This window comes from Mauremys mutica, chromosome 5 (assembly GCF_020497125.1).
Source record: "Mauremys mutica isolate MM-2020 ecotype Southern chromosome 5, ASM2049712v1, whole genome shotgun sequence".
Lineage (NCBI taxonomy): Eukaryota > Metazoa > Chordata > Testudines > Geoemydidae > Mauremys > Mauremys mutica.
This window is the reverse complement of record NC_059076.1, coordinates 124,156,949-124,175,604: the sequence shown is the minus strand read 5'-3', so window position 1 is coordinate 124,175,604 and position 18,656 is coordinate 124,156,949. Positions and strand designations below refer to the sequence as shown.

Genomic DNA, 18,656 nt, shown 5'->3' with positions numbered 1-18,656 from the left:
TATAGGGATGGAACAGAAATCCTCTTGGGACACTTCCACAAAGCTCTCGTAGAGGAGCTCGAAAAGCCTCCGCAGGAGGTTCCTGGGGAGAGGTGCCTTATTTGGTGCTCCGTGGAAGCACACTCTTCCGCGCCAGGCCATCCTAACGTACAGCGGAATCATTGCCTCGACCAGCATGGCAGCATACGGTCCTGGTCTGTGCAGGGATTCTAGCAGCATCCTCTCTCTCTCTCTCCGAGTGACCCGCCTCAGGGTAATCTCGTTCGGCGACTGCTGCATCTAATTAGAGCAATTAGTGTACTGTTACTATTGTGAATGCTTGACTTTTACTTTGCATAGCAATGACCTTCGTTTAACAGCCATGTGTTGGAGGCCGCAGAGGAAAAGCATACAGTGATCTTTCCCGGGCACAGCCGCGAGGGGCTGGAACAGGGTCAGACTTTATGCTTTCCAGATTGCCTTCAGCGGGAGGGCACAGCTATCCATTAACTGTTAAGCAGCCTATAGTGTAGTGCTTACCAGGCCTGGCTGCTACACGGATTCAGCTGTACCGCCCCGCTTGTCCGATCTCCTGTGCAAGATCGCACCCAATGAAAGCGTATTCCGAAATCTCGAACTTGTCCTGAGAGCTCGTGAGACTAGGTGCCCTGTATGGTCTTGTTCACAGAAACTGAGTAGACTGTGTTCAGTGTTCGCAAACATGTATCTTTTCAAGGAAATCACTTCCTTTTTCCCATCACACAGCTGCGGCTCTTTCACGAACTGCCCCGGCATCCCCCTCACAGAGGCTGGCGCAGATTAGGCGGCGAAAGAAAAAGACGAGGGACGACATGTTCTCGGAACTGATGGCCTGCTCCAGAGCCGAGGCGGCCGAGCAGAGACAGTGGAGGGAGACCCTATGTCAGCACCAGCGCTCACACAGCGAACGGGAGGACAGGTGGCAGCAGGAAGACCAGCAGGCGACTCAAACGCTGCTTGGGCTAATGAGGGAGCAAACAGACACGCTCCGGCGCCTTGTAGATGTTCTGCAGGACCGCAGGCAGGAGGAGAGAGCCCCCCTGCACTGTATCTGCAACCGCCATCCCCCGCCACAAAGTCCTGTCCCCCCCCACCCAAAATAACAAGAAGGAGGGGCGCTAGGGACCGTGAAAACTGTCACTCCACCCCAGCAGAGCGCTCATGTACCAAACAGCTCTCATGCCATAAATTTTGAGAAGTGCTTCCCTTCCTGGATCACCCAGTCCCAAATCCAAGTTTCATCCCCCCACTGTGTAGTTGAGTATTAAAAGTAGTTTGTTGTTATTCACTGTTTCTGTCACGTTTTCCTTGTCAGAAGACTTTGTGTGAAGGGGGGGGGGAGGGTTTTTTTAATTGCATAGGACAGCCTCCATTACCAGGGTACAGACTTGGGGGCAGGATCAACAGCAGGACACACACAGACTGCAGTCACTAGGCACCAGGGTCAGTCTGGGAGGTGTATGCTGCCCCGGGACAGTCTGTGAGGTGTATGCTGCCCCAGGGTCCTAGCACCTGCCATCCACAAATGGCAAGGCAGGCTGCCCTTACCATGCCCTTCCATCCTAGCCACGAGCCTCTCCGATGCCCTGAGCCCCAGCAAGAGCCCTCATCCACGGACACATACTCGCCCTTCCCACACACCCCTCACCCCTTCCTACGCCCCAACCCCCAGCCCAGAGCCTGCATCCAAACTCCGTCCCAAAGACGGCACCCCTGACCCCTTCCTGCAAACCCACCCCTTCCTGCACACCCACCTGCAACCGTCCTCCCCCCAGAGACCGCTGTAGGAGCAGGAGCCTGTCATTCCTCTAGTGTAGAAGCGGTCTGTACATCAGTGCACACCGTACCCACCACAGTCTGCGTCCATGTTTCAACCCTTGAACAGGAATTCATAATTAAAGAAAACTTTGTTAATAATCAGTGTTCCATTAAATTTATTTTAAAACGTGTGTTGGAAGGGGGGAAACCTGGAGAACAGGGTATGTAACCGCAGATCCAAGTCAACAGTCACTGAAACAGGCTCAGGTTCAGCTTCTCTGTAAATCAAGTGGACAGTCATAGGTTACCCTGCTCTCTGAGGAACCTAGCTTTCAAAGCCTCCCGGATGCACAGCGCTTCCCCCTGGGATCTTCTATCGGCACGGCTGTCTGGCTGAGCGTAATCAGCAGCCAGGAGATTTGCCTCAACCTCCCATCCCGCCATAAAGGTCTCCCCCTTGCTCTCACAGAGATTGTGGAGCACACAGCAAGCAGCAATAACAACAGGGATATTTTTTTCACTGAGGTCCGAGCGAGTCAGTAAGCTCTGCCATCTCCCCTTGAGACGTCCGAAAGCACACTCCACCGCCATTCTGCACTTGCTCAGCCGGTAGTTGAAGAGTTCCTTCTCACTGTCCAAGGCGCCTGTATAGGGCTTCATGAGCCAGGGCATTAGCGGGTAGGCTGGGTCCCCGAGGATCACTGTAGGCATCTGCACATCCCCAACCGTTATTTTGTGGTCCGGGAAGAAACTACCTGCCTGGAGGCGTTTAAACAGACCAGAGTTCCTGAACACACGCGCGTCATGAACCTTGCCCGGCCACCCGACGTAGATGTTGGTAAAACGTCCCCTATGGTCCACCAGTGCTTGCAGCACCATAGAAAAGTAGCCCTTTCGGTTAATGTACTGGCTGGCCTGGTGGGCTGGTCCCAGGATAGGGATGTGAGTCCCATCTATAGCCCCACCGCAGTTTGGGAATCCCATCGTGGCGAAGCCATCTCTGACGACCTGGACGTTTCCTAGAGTCACTACCTTTGAGAGCAGTTGCTCAACGATTGCGTGGGCTACTTGAATCACAGCAAGCCCTACGGTAGATTTGCCGACGCCAAAGTGGTTCGCTACTGACCGGTAGCTGTCTGGCGTTGCAAGTTTCCAGAGGGCTATGGCCACTCGCTTCTGCACACTCAGGGCTGCTCGCATCCGGGTGTCCTGGCGCTTCAGGGCAGGGGACAGCAAGTCACAGAGTTCAAGGAAAGTGCCCTTACGCATCCTGAAGTTTCGCAGCCACTGTGATTCATCCCAGACCTGCAGCACTATGCGGTCCCACCAGTCCGTGCTTGTTTCCCGGGCCCAGAATCGCGTTCCACACCATGAACTTGACCCATTGCCACCATGATCTCCACTGCGCGGTGTACCCTGCTTTGTGAGAGGTCTGCGCCACTCTGTGACTTCCTGTCCTCACCGCGCTGACGGAGCCTCCTCGCCCGATTTCTCAGCAGCTGACTGTGGAAGAGGTGGACGATAAGGTGCGAGGAGTTGACAACGGCCATAAGTGCAGCGATGATCGCAGCGGGCTCCATGCTCGCAGTGCTGTGGCGTCCGCGCTGTAACCGACCAGAGAAGGGCGCGAACAGATTTCCCGCCGGCGCTTTCAGGGAGGGAGGGCGTGATTGACGGTTCAATGATGACAGTTACCCAAAACCACCCTCGACACATTTTTTCCCCCAGCAGGCATTGGGGGCTCTACCCAGCATTCCAATGGGCAGCGGGGACCACAAGAACTGTGGGATAGCTTCCCACAGTGCACCGCTTCCAAAGTCGACGCTGGCCCCGTTACTGTGGACTCAGACAGTCGAATTAGTGTACTTAGTGTGGATACACAAATTCGACTTCATAAGGTCGATTCCACAAATTCGAGTTAAGTAGATTCGAAATAGTCTTGTAGTGTAGACGTACCCTAAGTTGCCAGCTTCAGTAACAAAATTGATTGCAATTGAGAAACTAGATATAATCAATTACAGTTTCTACGGAAATTTCCCCAGGCAAACAACTTCTAACCTCTCCCTTATCTAGAGGGACCCTCAGCCAACTAGCTCTAATGAGAGCTCCAATCTCAGATAGACACAGGAATCAAATCCTCCCGCAGAGCCAGTCTGGAAGTAAAACCTGCAACAGAGCCAGTCTCCGGGTGACCTAATGCCTGCAGCTGGCCTGTAGTAGGCTGCCTGATTGGCTGGAAGAGTACTCAGAACTGCTGTTCAGCCCAGCAACAGTTTAGTGTCTGTTTCAAGCATTTGCCTATGGCTACAATAGCTCCTGTGTCTGGTTGTTCCCAGTCCTGCTTTTGTCTTGGACCCGGCCTTGCCTCATTTCAGGTAACCCAGTTCTGACTCTTGGCTTTATAGCCAGACATCAAACACATAGTAAGTACCCTATTAAATTAAAAACCAACTTGGTAGATTTTCTGTCCAGGAGAGAGGACATTTTTGGTATATGGCCCATATAGTCCTTAGACATTAAAGTTCTGAGGCACAGCTGACCCCAAACTGCTCCTCTTGTCAACACATTGCTTAGCCTCAAGCCATGTACTGATTACCGGGTATATGCTTTTTTGCCCATTGTTATGATGCAAATAAGTGCATCATTTCTCTTTCTGTAGAATCATAGAATATCAGGGTTGGAAGGGACCTCAGGAGGTCATCTAGGCCAACCCCCTGCTCAAAGCAGGACCAGTCCCTAACTAAATCATCCCAGCCAGGGCTTTGTCAAGCCTGACCTTAAAAACCTCTAAGGAAGGAGATTCCACCACCTCCCTAGGTAACCCATTCCAGTGCTTCACCACCTTCCTAGTGAAAACGTTTTTCCTATATCCAATCTAAACCTCCCCCACTGCAACTTGAGACCATTACTCCTTGTTCTGTCATCTGGTACCACTGAGAACAGTCTAGATCCATCCTCTTTGGAACCCCCTCTCAGGTAGTTGAAAGCAGCTATCAAATCCCCCCTCATTCGTCTCTTCTGCAGACTAAACAATCCCAGTTCCCTCAGGCTCTCCTCATAAGTCATATGCTCCAGCCCCCTAATCATTTTTGTTGCCCTCCCCTGGACTCTTTCCAATTTTTCCACATCCTTCTTGTAGTGTGAGGCCCAAAATTGGGCACAATACTCCAGATGAGGCCTCACCAATGTTGAATAGAGGGGAATGATCACGTCCCTGGATCTGCTGGCAATGCCCCTACTGATACAGCCCAAAATGCCGTTAGCCTTCTTGGCAACAAGGGCGCACCATTGACTCACATCCAGTTTCTCGTCCACTGTAACCCTTAGGTCCTTTTCTGCAGAGCTGCTGCCTAGCCATTCGGTCCCTAGTCTGTGGCAATGCATGGGATTCTTCCGTCCTAAGTGCAGGACTCTGCACTTGACCTTGTTGAACCTCATCAAATGTCTTTTGGCCCAATCCTCTAATTTGTCTAGGTCCCTCTATATCCTATCCCTACCCTCCAGTGTATCTACCACTCCTCCCAGTTTAGTGTCATCTGCAAACTTGCTGAGACTGCAGTCCATGCCATCCTCCAGATCTTTAATGAAGCTATTGAACAAAACCGGTCCCAGGACCGACCCTTGGGGCACTCTGCTCGATACCAGCTGCCAACTAGACATGGAGCCATTGATCACTAACCATTGAGCCCGACGATCTAACCAGCTTTCTGTCCACCTTATTGTCCATTCATCCAGACCTTGTTCTTTAACTTGCTGGCAAGAATACTGTGGGAGACCGTATCAAAAGCTTTGCTAAAGTCAAGGAATAACACGTCCACTGCTTTGCCCTCATCCACAGAGCCAGTTATCTCATCATAGAAGGTAATTTCTATACTGGAACTATCTTTTGTCTCTGCCCCTGTTAATTCAGGGCATCAGAAGAAGTACAGTAAATGGAGGCAGGTGATTGCACATGTACACTGTAGAATAACTGCTTGTCAGAGCACAGCATTTGATCATTCCCTGGTGTTCTGTATGTGCTAGATTTTATATGGCCTCCAAGTCACACTTTAGGCACTTCCGTCTTATGCTGTTTGTGGATCTCTTCCTGTTTCATCATTCTTCCTACTGCTCTTTCTCCTTCAAAAGTAAATAGAGTAAAATGGATTTGATACATTACCTTTTCTACTCAGGGCATCTCAGAGCGTTTCATGCACTAATAAGTTGAATGCCATTATTTTAGACAAATGGAGATTCCAGTATTTTTTGCTCACAAGGATTGAGGGAGACTGGAGAGTGCTTATTATTGGAGCCTTACTGATGTCCTCTTATTTTTTCTCTTGAGGATATTAATTTCATTTTTGCTTCTTAGGGAGAATTCCCTTCAAATACACTCTTTCAAATGATGGAGTATAATCTGGGGCTAAACGGCTTTACAGATCTTCAGTGAGGAGGTTAGATTTCTGAGTTTTTCCTATCAATCCTATTAAACAATTAAGTTAATAGACCAGTAGCTGAAAGAAACTTGCATAGATCTTGGTCCTGGAAGGTGTCAGTAGAAGTTGAGGGTGCTAAGTACTTCACAGGAGTTCTCAGCACTTTGCAGGATGGAACCTACAATACTAATATTAATTTCCTCATTTTTTTATTTTCCATCCACTTCTCTAGTCTTTTGTATGTCCCCTCATTGCCATCTTTCCCATGTTGGCTCTTTCTTTCTCAAGTGTGTCCTCTGCCCTTCTCTCCTCTTTTAACTACTCTTTGGGCAGAGCCTTGATTAAGAGTGCAGCTGAGGTCTCACTTATGCTGACTCCAGCCCCTAGCTGCTGGCAGGACTTTTTAAAGATACATGATCCCTATGGTCATGCAGCAAATTTCAAGTGTGGTTCTACTATGCACCTTCTTACTCAACAGATCTTTTCGCAATGTGTATTTAGAATCATATTTGCTGACTTCATTGACAAAAATATTTTTTTACTATTTTTTTAACTCCTATTAGCCCTGCAAAGTCAATAAAGCTGAGAAGAACTGAGCAGGACTCTATTTCTACTTGTGTACCACTGACAGACTATTTGCTAAATTCCAACCCCAGAGCTAATCAGTTGCACTTGTGTGCAACCTCAGTGAGGGTAATGAGACTGCAGGAGTATAACTGAGTTTATAAATTGGCCAGCAGAATTTTTATTAGCCATGATCCACAAGAAAAAAAGTACCCAGCTTCACTCTGAGAACCTAGGCTGAGTTTTCAGGGATGGCAGGTAAAAAAAACGCATTTTTTTGTGTGTTCACTGAATATATTTAATCTGAAAGACAATAAAAGAAAATAAACCTGGAACTTCACAGCACCATTTTTATAAACTATACTTTAAAGCCCTACCATTTATTTGTCCTCACTTTCAAGGCCCTGTGTTGTGATGAGCATAATTATATTTCAGGAGGTGTTTGCCACTCTTGAATTGGATGGTAGTCACTGCAGAAGAATAGGAGTCACACCTTCACTCTGCTGTCAGAGACAGAGTAGTGGATGAGGTGGACCACTAGTCTAATGCAGCATAGCAATTCCCCTGTTCCCACCTGTTGTGTATTTGGTTGTCATGGTTTTTGTTGCTATGGCAACTGAGTTAGATTATTATGGGTTAGCTCAGCCAGCTTCAGCCGGCTGAGTGAGCTCTCTCTCTCTCTGTAAATAAAATGGTGGTTTTGTTAGCTGTCAGCTCTCTGGCCTCAACTGATTTCTTCCTAAACCGGCTTCCCCCCAAGGATATAACACCACCCCTCAGGGCTGGCATTGACAATGCTGCTTACAAGTGAAGAACTGACAAAGAAGCCATTTTGAAGAATAGCTCATAGAGCCTTAGACATTAGAACATGCTTATTGAGAGAGAGAGAGAGAGAGAGAGAGAGAGAGAGCGCACATTGGCCTTCTCTCAATAAGATTATCCCTTTCTCTTTTTAAAAGTTACCATGAGATCTTTAACTTCTACAAACACATCTTTAAAAACAGGCAGCAGAAGCCTCGATTTAACATCTCATTGAAAGGCAGTCTGCCACCACAGTTCCAGTAGCTCCCAATGATTTACAGTGCCAGCGCTGGGTATGAGCCCATGTCCTAATAATAATTGGACTTGCACACATTATTTTGTACCAACAGAGTCATATTGACACTTAAAAATGACCAATTATCTCCATAAACAAGGAGCATTACCACTGAGAAGGAGAAATCAAAATCTGGACTATATCTTTTCAGAAGATGCATTTAGCTTTGTTTGCTTCTTGCTAGCATCGCTAAATCAAGGAAGGCATTATTTTCCTGGCACTCTTCCCCAAATCAGTTGCCCTCCTTGTAATTTGTTTAATGGAAAATTGTACTGGGCATCAGACTATTACAATATTCTAAAGGTGGTTTAGAATGGAAATATTTTCAATATAATAAACTGCATTTGAAAGGTTGTTCAGCATGAGATTCATCTACGCAATTCACCACCACAGATCCCTCCATGCCACTTAAACCTTGCAGTGGGGTTGTGAGTGGGAAACACAGGTAGAGTGTCCATGCAAGGGGGCCTCTGAACCTTCTGTGTATTGCACAAAGGGTTTCCAGGCAGGTGACTGTCATGGGTTGGACCCCCCCCCATCTGGGATGCCACCTGATGTACTGGGGTTTCACTGAGCCTGCCTGCTCCACTAGCCTGGGCTCCCTCTCCCTGTTTTGCTGAATCAGGGTCTCCGGCCCCTGGCAGCACACACACACACACACAGGTAGGGACGCACCAGCTGTAGAATCACCCAGAGTCTGCAAACAGCTCTCTATGGGAAGATTCAATTAGGAAATTTCCCAACACTCAAATGCACACCCTCTTTGGGGAGTAAACCCAAAATAATATTGTCTTGTGCTGTATAGAAAGATCTGCACAGCGCAAGCTCATAAAAATTTACTCTCTCTCAGTGTGGAGTGAGATATGCACAGCTTTTTGCTCCCCCCCACTCCCCACATATGAATTGCACAAGCTGGGTTTTGAAATAAACTAAAACCAAGTTTATTAACTATAAAAGATATATTTTAAGTGATAAGGGATAGCAAATAGAACAAAGCAGATTACTGAACAAATAAAACAAAATACGCAAGGTATGCTTAATACACTCAAGAAACAGGTTACAAAATGTAAATTTCTCACCCTAACTGTTGTTTTAAGCAAGTTGCAGAGTTTCTGTAGCTTAGAGTTCCAGTTATTTCTCTTTATAGACTAGACTCAGCCCTTTCCTTTCCCTCAGCTCAGTTCCTTTGTCTCTTCAGGTACTTTCAGCTGTCTTTCTTCTTGGGCAGGAAGGCAATGGAAAAGAGTCCTGTTTGCCTTACTCCCCAGCATTAAATAGAATTTACATAAGGCAGGAAACCTTTGTTTCCAGTGGAAAAGTACCAGCAGTGTCCAAGATAGTACTTTTTACCAGGTGACATTATCACCTGACCTTGCAGTGTCAAAGCAACCATGAAACCAGGTTTATTTGCAATGTCCACAGGAAGGAACTCCTGGAAGATGGGGGGGATCCACATCTTCGAAGACCTGTTGTCTTTTTCCTAATCGCCCATTAAGGCTGATTGCTTACTATCTGGTGGGTGTGTCTGCAAGCATAACCACAGTTGTAATTGTAACATAGTCAATATTCCTAACTCCAGATATGGAAATGATACATGCATACAAATTGGATAATCACATTCAGTAAATCATAATCTTTCCAATGATATCTTACATGAGCCATCTTGCATAAAATATATCTTGGTTATGCCATATTCATATCATAAGCATATTTCCATAAAGAATATGGAGCGTCATGTCACAGTGACAATGGAGACCAATGAGGTAATATGCACAGAATCTGCATTAACAAGGATCCTGGGACTTGCACATGCAGAATGAATGGTATGGATGGCCTGTGGCCACTTTCTCCATCCTATAGGTTGAAGTAGGGGTACTTCCCAGGGCCCCTACCCTGATTCTGGGCTTGATTTCACCTTCACAGACTACACACACTTTACCTGCATACAGCCACATTACTTGGCATCATGTAGGTAACATGAATTTCCCCCTGCAAGAGTAAAATCTCATTGGAGGTTCCCCATTATATTGGGTGAGTTAGTCATTGATCATAGCTCAAGGATTATACATTACATTACATTTACATTTTATTTGCATTAACTGTTGACTTTCACACATCATTTGAGGTTTTTTGATAAATGCATGTCAGCAGATTAACTGAAAGTCAAATATTTTTTTCTTTTTAATTTTGCTTTACAAAGGCTATTAACTTCTTAGCTGTATGCATTTTTTAAATAATTATGCCTCCTCCACCTCAGTCAGTGCTGTTTGATGTAATAGTTTGTTCTCTGAATTCATTCATCTGTACTCATTTTTATTTATTTATTTTATTTTGGTATCTCTCTAGACCCTTAAGGTGACAGATGGAGCATTTGTTTTGGAGACTCTAGCTGGATGTATTGAATATAAACCTTTATTGGACATAGTAGTCAATGCATTTTTTGTTCGGGATGGGAAGCATTGCCTGTTTTCTGAGCGCAATCTCTATGTGGGTAGGTATTCTTTTACACTACATAATGTAGTATAACTATGGAACATTAGAAAGATGCATTATTTCAGTTGTTCAAGTGTTATGATTAGATTACATATTAAGCATTATCGTTTTGCTCAGTGCTGTACAAAATATAAAGACTTGGTAATTGACCAGTGATCTTACAACCTAAAGGCCAAATCCTCAAATCCTTTCTCAATCCAAACTCCCAGTGATGGGAGTTTTGCCTGAATAAGGACTGCAGAATTTGGCTGAAAGTTAGACTGATGGTACAGTTGACAAACATGGTCCTGTCCATCACTACAAGAAAATAAAATATCCAGGTGGTGCAGATTTCACTTAAAATTTTTCTTCAACAGCCTCTGTGCTGTCCCACTTTCGGGGTCTAGCACTTCTATCATCGCACTGCAGAATTGTATAGCAAAGCCATGTCTGCTGAGAGAGGGGTCTTACAGGAGCACTCACATGCTAGGATGACCACCTGAGATCCTTTCCACTGACACAGACAGCTAAACAGAATTCTCTCTTTTCTGTGAGCTAGTTAGCCTATTTTATTATTAGTTAGGCCCAGATTTTTAAAGGTATTTACTAGGTATTGCTCCATTCAGCATTGTAATGCTTAACTGATTTAGACTACAATATGGTTTAAGTCACTTTTAAAAATGAGACTTAGGTTCCTAAGTCAATGAGAGGTTCTTGTAGTGTCCCAGTGCACAGTTTTCTTGACCTTTCAGGGGTTTAAGTATTTACTTTATGCTACCGAAACCACTACAGCACCGAGTTCAGCACCATCAAGAACATCAACACTGATCCTCTCCCAGCACTAGAGGAATCTTCTTTGACACTGAGAGCTTTCCTGGTATGGACCTTATCTCAGGCCCCACCACCTTCAAAAATACCCATGGTTCAATCAGCGCAGATAAAACCAGCGCTGTTGGCGCTGGCAACATTGCCTCCCCAAAAAGAGTGGCATGTGTATGATGACTGTGAGGAAACTTCTTCAGAGGAAGTGGAGCAGTCAGCCATCAAGTATTATACCAGTGGTATGTCCCCTGAGGATCAAACTGGGACTTTGTCTCTCCTCATGATGAACAAAAGCAATTTCAGGAGCTGACAGGGAGAAATACTAATACCCTTTAGTTACAGACTGAGGGGTCTGCACCATCTGATACCCTTTTTGACATCATGGAATTGCAGACAAAAGACAAAGTCACTTTTCCTAATCTCCCAGGACTATTCAAGCCAGCAGAAGACATTTGGCTCTTTTCTGTGCCCTCACCACTAGTATCAAAAAGGGTGGATTGTATGTATCCTATACCTTCAGAAGGCCAATTATTGTTACAACATCAATTGGCTGATTCCATGCTGATCTCTACAGCCCAGGAATTATCTAAAAGTAACAGAGCATCCATGACTGCTCCTTTTACATAGAGACGGATGTAGACTAGATTCCATTAGAAGAAAAGTTTACTTTTCCATGTCTGGGTTGCCAAGTGGCAAACTGCCAACTCTCATGTTCAGATATAACTATGTGTTATGGGACTCCATTAACACTATTCAGTACTCCTTATTAGATGAACCAAGGGAAGCAACAAAGTTTGGTCACTGAAGATAGACATATCCAGGACATGCTGAGGGCAGTTTATGACACTTCAGACTATTACCAGAGCTATGGCCACTGGCATTGCTCTACGGAGATATTAATGGTCATCAGGCCTTGCTGCAGAGTCCCAAAAACTGATAGAAGAACTCCACTTTGAGGCTTCAGCTCATTTTAGTGATAAAATGGATAAGGTTCTGCAGAAATTAAAACCAAGAGCGTTAAAGCCCAGTCTCTAGGTCTCTTCCAGTTCTGATTGCTTCAGAAAAGAAAATTCTTTATATGTTGTTTCAGTTCCACGGGCAATCTCCTTCTGTTCAGCAGTAGCAGAGCACTCAATCCCAGAGAAGATACCAATCTTCTACCTTTTGCTCCTGCAAAAAGTCCATGATACAGACTGCATATTGTCCTGCTGCTGGTGGCTATGCAACATTGTGGGCAAGACGGTTGAGAGCCACACACTTCTATCTATGCAATTTGGACCACATCTCTTGACCTTCTAGGATGCCTGGTGCAAGTTCACTTTATATTTCTGGGTACTAGATACCATCAGAGGCAGTTACTCAATCACATTTTACACCCCTTCTCACTTCCATCTCCCTCTCATGAGAAACTTCTATGGGAGGAAATAAGATCCATTCCACAAAGGGGGCTATAGAAGGGGTTCCTCTATTGCACCAAGGGTAGGCATTTTATTCCAAATATTTCCTAGTGCCCAAAAGAGAGACAGTCTGAGACCCATCCTGGGCCTCAGAAAATTAAGCAAATCTATGAAAACCTTCAAGTTCAGGAAATGAATAGCTAAATGTGAACCTCAACAATCATGATTCAGATTCATTGTACGTCCAAGAACATTTTAAATGATACCTAATTATCCACACTTCTCCACCATAAACAAAAGGCTTCTGTTTTTCAGTGTCTGAAGCACACAAATTTTACCATTAAGCTGAGTATTGCTGTTATTGGGTCGGCAGGACTCGTCCTGTCACAGACCTCCATTAATCAGAGGGAAGTGTGTGTAGGGGGGTGTCCCTAAATATTTTCCCTTATCAACAAGTTGAGAGTCTAAAAGTCATTGGCTTAGATTTTTCTAAGCTGCTTGTGACGCTCCTGGCCAAGCTTCATTGACACTTAGATTATCAAAGCTGCTTATCATGGCTGTTGCTATATGTGAGCAGATTTGAATTTAATAATGCTCTTATAAGATACATCTATATTCCACTAAGACCACATAAATGCGTTGCTATTCTGAAACGGAGGATTGAAACTCTGTTACCATACACTGAGTTGCCTCCAGCACATTGGTCAAGATGTACTAAGTTACCATGCTGTGGTATCTGAGATACTGCACTATAGGCAAATCAACTAAAGCTTGGTATGTTCCTCAGGGTTATCACTGTGCTACAAGGGTTCCTTAGCTTCACAGGATCAGAGAAACACCATAGAAGCTTCTGCCAGTTCTGGGGACAACTCTACACTTCTCTGCCTCTTCCTTCATTGGCCCCTATTTGCTCAGGACTAGAACTGTGTGGGGACTGCAGTTTCACATGAAACAGTATTTTTTTGGGGAAAAATGTTTGGGATCAGTTGAAATGTTACATTTAGATTTAAACTTTTTTAAAAAATTTCTGCGTAAAAGAATAAACTTCAAGATGAAAAGTTGTATTGAAATGAAAAGTTGAAATGTCCCATTCTGAAAAAGTCTAAATGGAATGTGTTGAGCTTATCAAAATGCTTTTCTTCTTTTTACAAGAGCAAAACTTAATTGAAAGCAACACATTCCCACAAAAAGTTTCAGTTCCAAAGGAACAGCATTTCCAATAGAAAAACATTCTGTCAGAAATGTTTTGACCAGTGGTACTCAGGACCCATTTGGTCCCTTTCCTCAGCACCTTGCCCTGCCTTAAGTTCTGTTCCTGCGAGGCATAGAACATATTTAGGAGTTCTGCTTTAGCCCTACAGAGCTTCTAAACTTCCAAATATGCAAATTTTCAATTGTCTGAAGGCTATCCCACTGCTATCGCCAGGTTTGTTTTGTATTTTTCTGTAGTTAAAAGACCAGATCTTCAGCTTGTGTAATTCCAATGGAGCTATATTGATTTACACCAGCTGAGAATCTGGCACAAATTAGGAAATAACTATAGTATCTGAAAAAAGCAATAGAGAATCCTGTGACACCTTTAAGACTAACATATGTATTGGAGCATAAGCTTTCGTGAGTGAAGTGGGTATTCACCCACGAAAGCTTATGCTCCAATACATCTGTTAGTCTTAAAGGTGCCACAGGACACTCTGTTGCTTTTTACAGATCCAGACTAACACAGTACCCCTCTGATACTATAATATCTGAGAGTCTACTGTGATAAGATAAACAGGGGTGTCTTTTTAATTGCAATCATTATATAGCCCAGTTATACAGACAAAAGTGAAAAAATATTTCAAAGTTATTAATTATGAAAGTGCCAAAAGTGAGTCATGTGATTTGGATTCAGCCATAGCCATGGTCAAAATCCAAAAGTGTGATGAATATAAATACTTTCTGTAGCACATTGCCCATTGTATTTTAAATATATGTGTCTTTTGATAGTTATTTGCTATTTGGCCACTTTTCAACTGGAGGAGCTTGGTCTTCAGCAATTCAGCAGAATTATCAAATCTCTGGACATTGCTAAAATGCATAAGGTAATGAAAGTAATTTCACTTTAGCAAAAATGTTAAGCTAATATCACACCATTTTTTCATAATGTTTGATTAATTATTTTTGAGTCTATAGTTCTTTGCTGTGATTTTAAAAACTGTGGGTACTGTTCTTCCTTCACTTACACTCTGAACTTTTCCGCTTCTGAGTTAATTTAAATAAGACTATATGAATGTCTTTTGGTTAAATTATGGGAAATCAATATTCTGCTAGCACAAAACTGCTGCACTTCCAAAGTCATGCTCAGTTTATACTACATGTTCATGATTTCTTTCCATATAACGCAATAAAAATTATACTAAATGGATGTACCACAGGTAAGCTCTGATTGTCTAGATGTCTGAGGAGACATCCAAAACACTGAGGTTTTGGACAATTGGCATTTCAGTTCATAAATAAATTTGGATTTAGGGGAAAGCCAAATTTCAGATAACTCTGATTTATCTGTATAGTCTTTATACTTATTACCCTGCACACTCATTGTGATCGCATTGCCTTTCCAATGAGCATAGTTGTCATATAGTATAAGAGAAGGGAGCAGGCTAGGCTGGCTGCGTAGTGCTTGTAAAGGCCTTGGCATGGAGTGTTTCCATAAAGTCAGTTCAGACAGTAATGATGTAGTTCATTAATTGTTAGAGATAAGAACAGAGGAGAAGTGACTAGGAAGATTATCAAAATCTGATGGGCAAATGACACTTTTGTTTAAAAAGTTCTCCCAACCCCATGCCTCTTTGTAAAGATTCCTGGGGAAAAACAAGTGGTTTGGACACTTCTGGAGTTCGTGTGAATATCAATAATATTTTACTTTGCACAACATCTGCTTTCTAATCCATACTAGTTACCGCTCAATGATTGCATTCTCTTAACCTTAGATGGCTGGAGTGTCAGTGTCACTGACACTATTTTGATCCACACCAGGGCCAGCTCCAGGCACCAGCACAGGAAGCAGGTGCTTGGGGTGGCTGATGGAAAGGCACGACACATCCGGGTCTTCGGTGGCGATTCGGTGGCAGGTCCCTCAGTCTGGCCGCTGAATTGCTGCCGAAAAATGAAGCGGCGCGGCTTTTTTTTTTTTTTCCTCTTTGCCGCTTGGGGTGGCAAAAAAGTTGGAGGCAGCCCTGATCCACACACATTTATTTTCTCCTTCCTTGCGTACAATATATCTATTCCATAAAGGAAGGTTTAGTATTAGGTGACCTTCCACAGTGTTTCTTTTGGTACATGTTTTTTTTTTTCTACCTAAGTATCTTATCAGGCTCTCATCACTATACTATCTCGCTTTTCTCCTTTTGCATCAGAGAAGCATTTTTGTCTCCAGAGTGATGCTAGATTATATGAATGCACCTGCAGCAGAGGATTTAGAAGCACCGGTCCCCCAGTAACAGGGACAAAAACAACAGAAGGCAGATTTGCAGCCGTAGCAACAGTATGAGGGTGGCAGACAGAATTCTGGGATACACTTTGAGGATGCTGACCTATAGACAACATGCTAAGATCTTCCTGTCCTGAGTTCATCTTGCCTTTCAGTTGAGATGCAAACTAATGTTTCATGTATATTACTTAAACAGATTTACTTCATCTAATGAAGATAAAAGATGTTTCTCCAGATCATGGGCCCAATTGTGTGACTCTTAATTATGCAAGTAATCCTTACTCATATCAGTAATCTTTTTGATGTTTAGGGAACTACTTGAATAAGCTCTGCTTGTGTGAGTATTTGTAAATGCTGATAAAATAGAGGAAAAACCCTCCCTCCATACCAGTATATGGCTGGGCATTTTGATTTAAGCAAAATAATTAGAAATACTAGACACATTTCAGTCTGAATGGAAAATTAGGAATCTATCCATTAGGAATCTAAACATGGAATCTATTCATTTAATAAGAGAACATACAAGAACTCTTTAAGGCCCTATACCTATAAAAATATTTTACAGGGATAGGTTCCAATCCTGCAATCTTAGTGGGATTCCTCTTATGAGAAAAGATTATTTGCCTATTGGTTGCAGGATCAGGACTTATTATTTCTATTAATCTGTATTATTCTTATATGTGTTTGAGGAAATTGAAGGGTTTGTATGTTAGAGACAAGGGCAAAAGAGAGTAAAAAATGAAGAAATTAACTTCGAAATGTATTGTGCCATTAGCCTTACACCCCTTTATTTTTATGGCATTTTAGCACTCTGCTGACTATAGTGCTGTGCAGCAATAACTGATCAGCACAAAAATACATACTGACTTAGTGTTTTGTTTATTTTTAGCCTTCAGGCATCTGTTTTGTTCTGTCTCACATTCCAAATCCCTTCAACCTTGACCACTGCTAATAATAGTGACTTTGTTTTTAATGCGCTTTGAGATCTACAGGTGAAAAGCGCTAGGTATTTTAAATTATTATTACTGTATTATGGGTTATGCATGTAGTAATGCCTAAGTAAAGATTGCCTAACACTTCCCATTTTAAAAAGCAGATGCGGCAGGTCCACAGGGAACCATTATCAGTTACTCTGTTAGCTCACGTGACTGAGGTCTGTGCTGTGTATATAAAGGTCCCTACGCTGCTGATGACCCAAATGGGTGTCAGTATGATTCCATGTGATGGAATTTTGTTTTTTTTTAGTTTGCTTTTTAAAAAACCTAGGAAATACTCTACACAAAAACTACATTAAAATTGTTATGGTTGCAAAGTGAGGTACATAACCAACTTTAATTCACCACTATCACCCCTGCCTGTATGCATTACAATACTATCTTTAATTACCTTTAATTAAAAGTAGCCATCCTGCGGCAAAAAAACTTCAGGACCAGACTTCAAAGAGAAACTACTGCGCTTCAGTTCATCTGCAAATTTGACACCATCAGCTCAGGATTAAACAAACACTGTGAATGGCTAGCCAACTACAAAAGCAGTTTCTCCTCCCTTGGTTTTCACACCTCAACTGCTAGAAGAGGTCCTCATCCTCCCTGATTGAACTAACCTCGTTATCTCTAGCTTGCTTCTTGCTTGCATATATATACCTGCCCTTGGAAATTTCCACTACATGCATCCGACGAAGTGGGTATTCACCCACGAAAGCTCATGCTCCAATACGTCTGTTAGTCTATAAGGTACCACAGGACTCTTTGCTGCTAATCTTTAATTACATGATCACATACTATTTTATTACTTCAGTAATATATTAAATCATAACAGTGGGCAAGATTAATCCCTGGTGTAATTCCATTGGTTTCAGTGGAATTACAAGAGGGATGAATCTGGCTCGTTCTCTATGAGTAGTGGAACTTGGAGCACTTGAGGACAGCCTATCAGTGCCTACATTGAAGAAATTATCTTTGTACCAGGCAGTGTCTTTTTCAAGATGAGTAAGCAAAATAAGATCATTACCAAAATGATAGCTCTGTGATTTCCCTTACACGTTTGATACTGATAACATCAGAAGATAGGTGTTTTAATAGCAAAGACACAAATAATCACTAATGAGGATGCTACCTACTTACAAGTGATCAAAAAGAGGGCTGAAATGCAATGGAATTTTTCTCATGACTCATTAAATAATTGGTCTACAAAACACAAAAGTTCCCATTGTTAAGGAATGAAAACTGCACTATAGTTTCATGGGGCTGGATTCTACCCACACTTACACTCTGTGCAACCTTATGACGTGCATCGTTAAGGCCGATTTGTGGACTTTGACACAAACAATCTCCTAATCAGAGCTGGAGCTTGGCATACTCTGGAATGTGTGTCCAAGAGTGGCATTCAAAGCCTTCTCTGGCATGGCACATAAAGAGCCTCTAGAGACTCATGCACAAACCCCTGACTCCTTCTGTTTTGTCTGTCCCTGAGGACTCAGGCAAGAACACACTGGTCACTAAAATATACATCACAGTAGAAATATCTAATTATGCCTTTCACAACTCTCTGTATATTTTAGACAACTCATAGTGTTTGATTACTTAATTACCCATTTTTCCCTAATAGAGTGTGAAATCTTCATGGCCAATATGTAATTGGACTAC

The 18,656-nt window shown here is 43.2% G+C and overlaps 1 protein-coding gene across 4 annotated transcripts in view; it reads left to right on the top strand.

Moving 5' to 3' along the window:
* Window positions 1–18,656, top strand: part of CFAP99 (cilia and flagella associated protein 99) — a 96,403-nt gene that overhangs the window by 14,322 nt on the left and 63,425 nt on the right. For all 4 annotated transcript variants that reach the window (XM_045018922.1, XM_045018921.1, XM_045018923.1 and 1 more), the window contains 2 exons: window positions 10,198–10,342; window positions 14,529–14,623. In XM_045018922.1, the coding sequence (XP_044874857.1) occupies window positions 10,198–10,342; window positions 14,529–14,623 (240 nt within the window). The remainder of the gene's footprint in view (window positions 1–10,197; window positions 10,343–14,528; window positions 14,624–18,656) is intronic.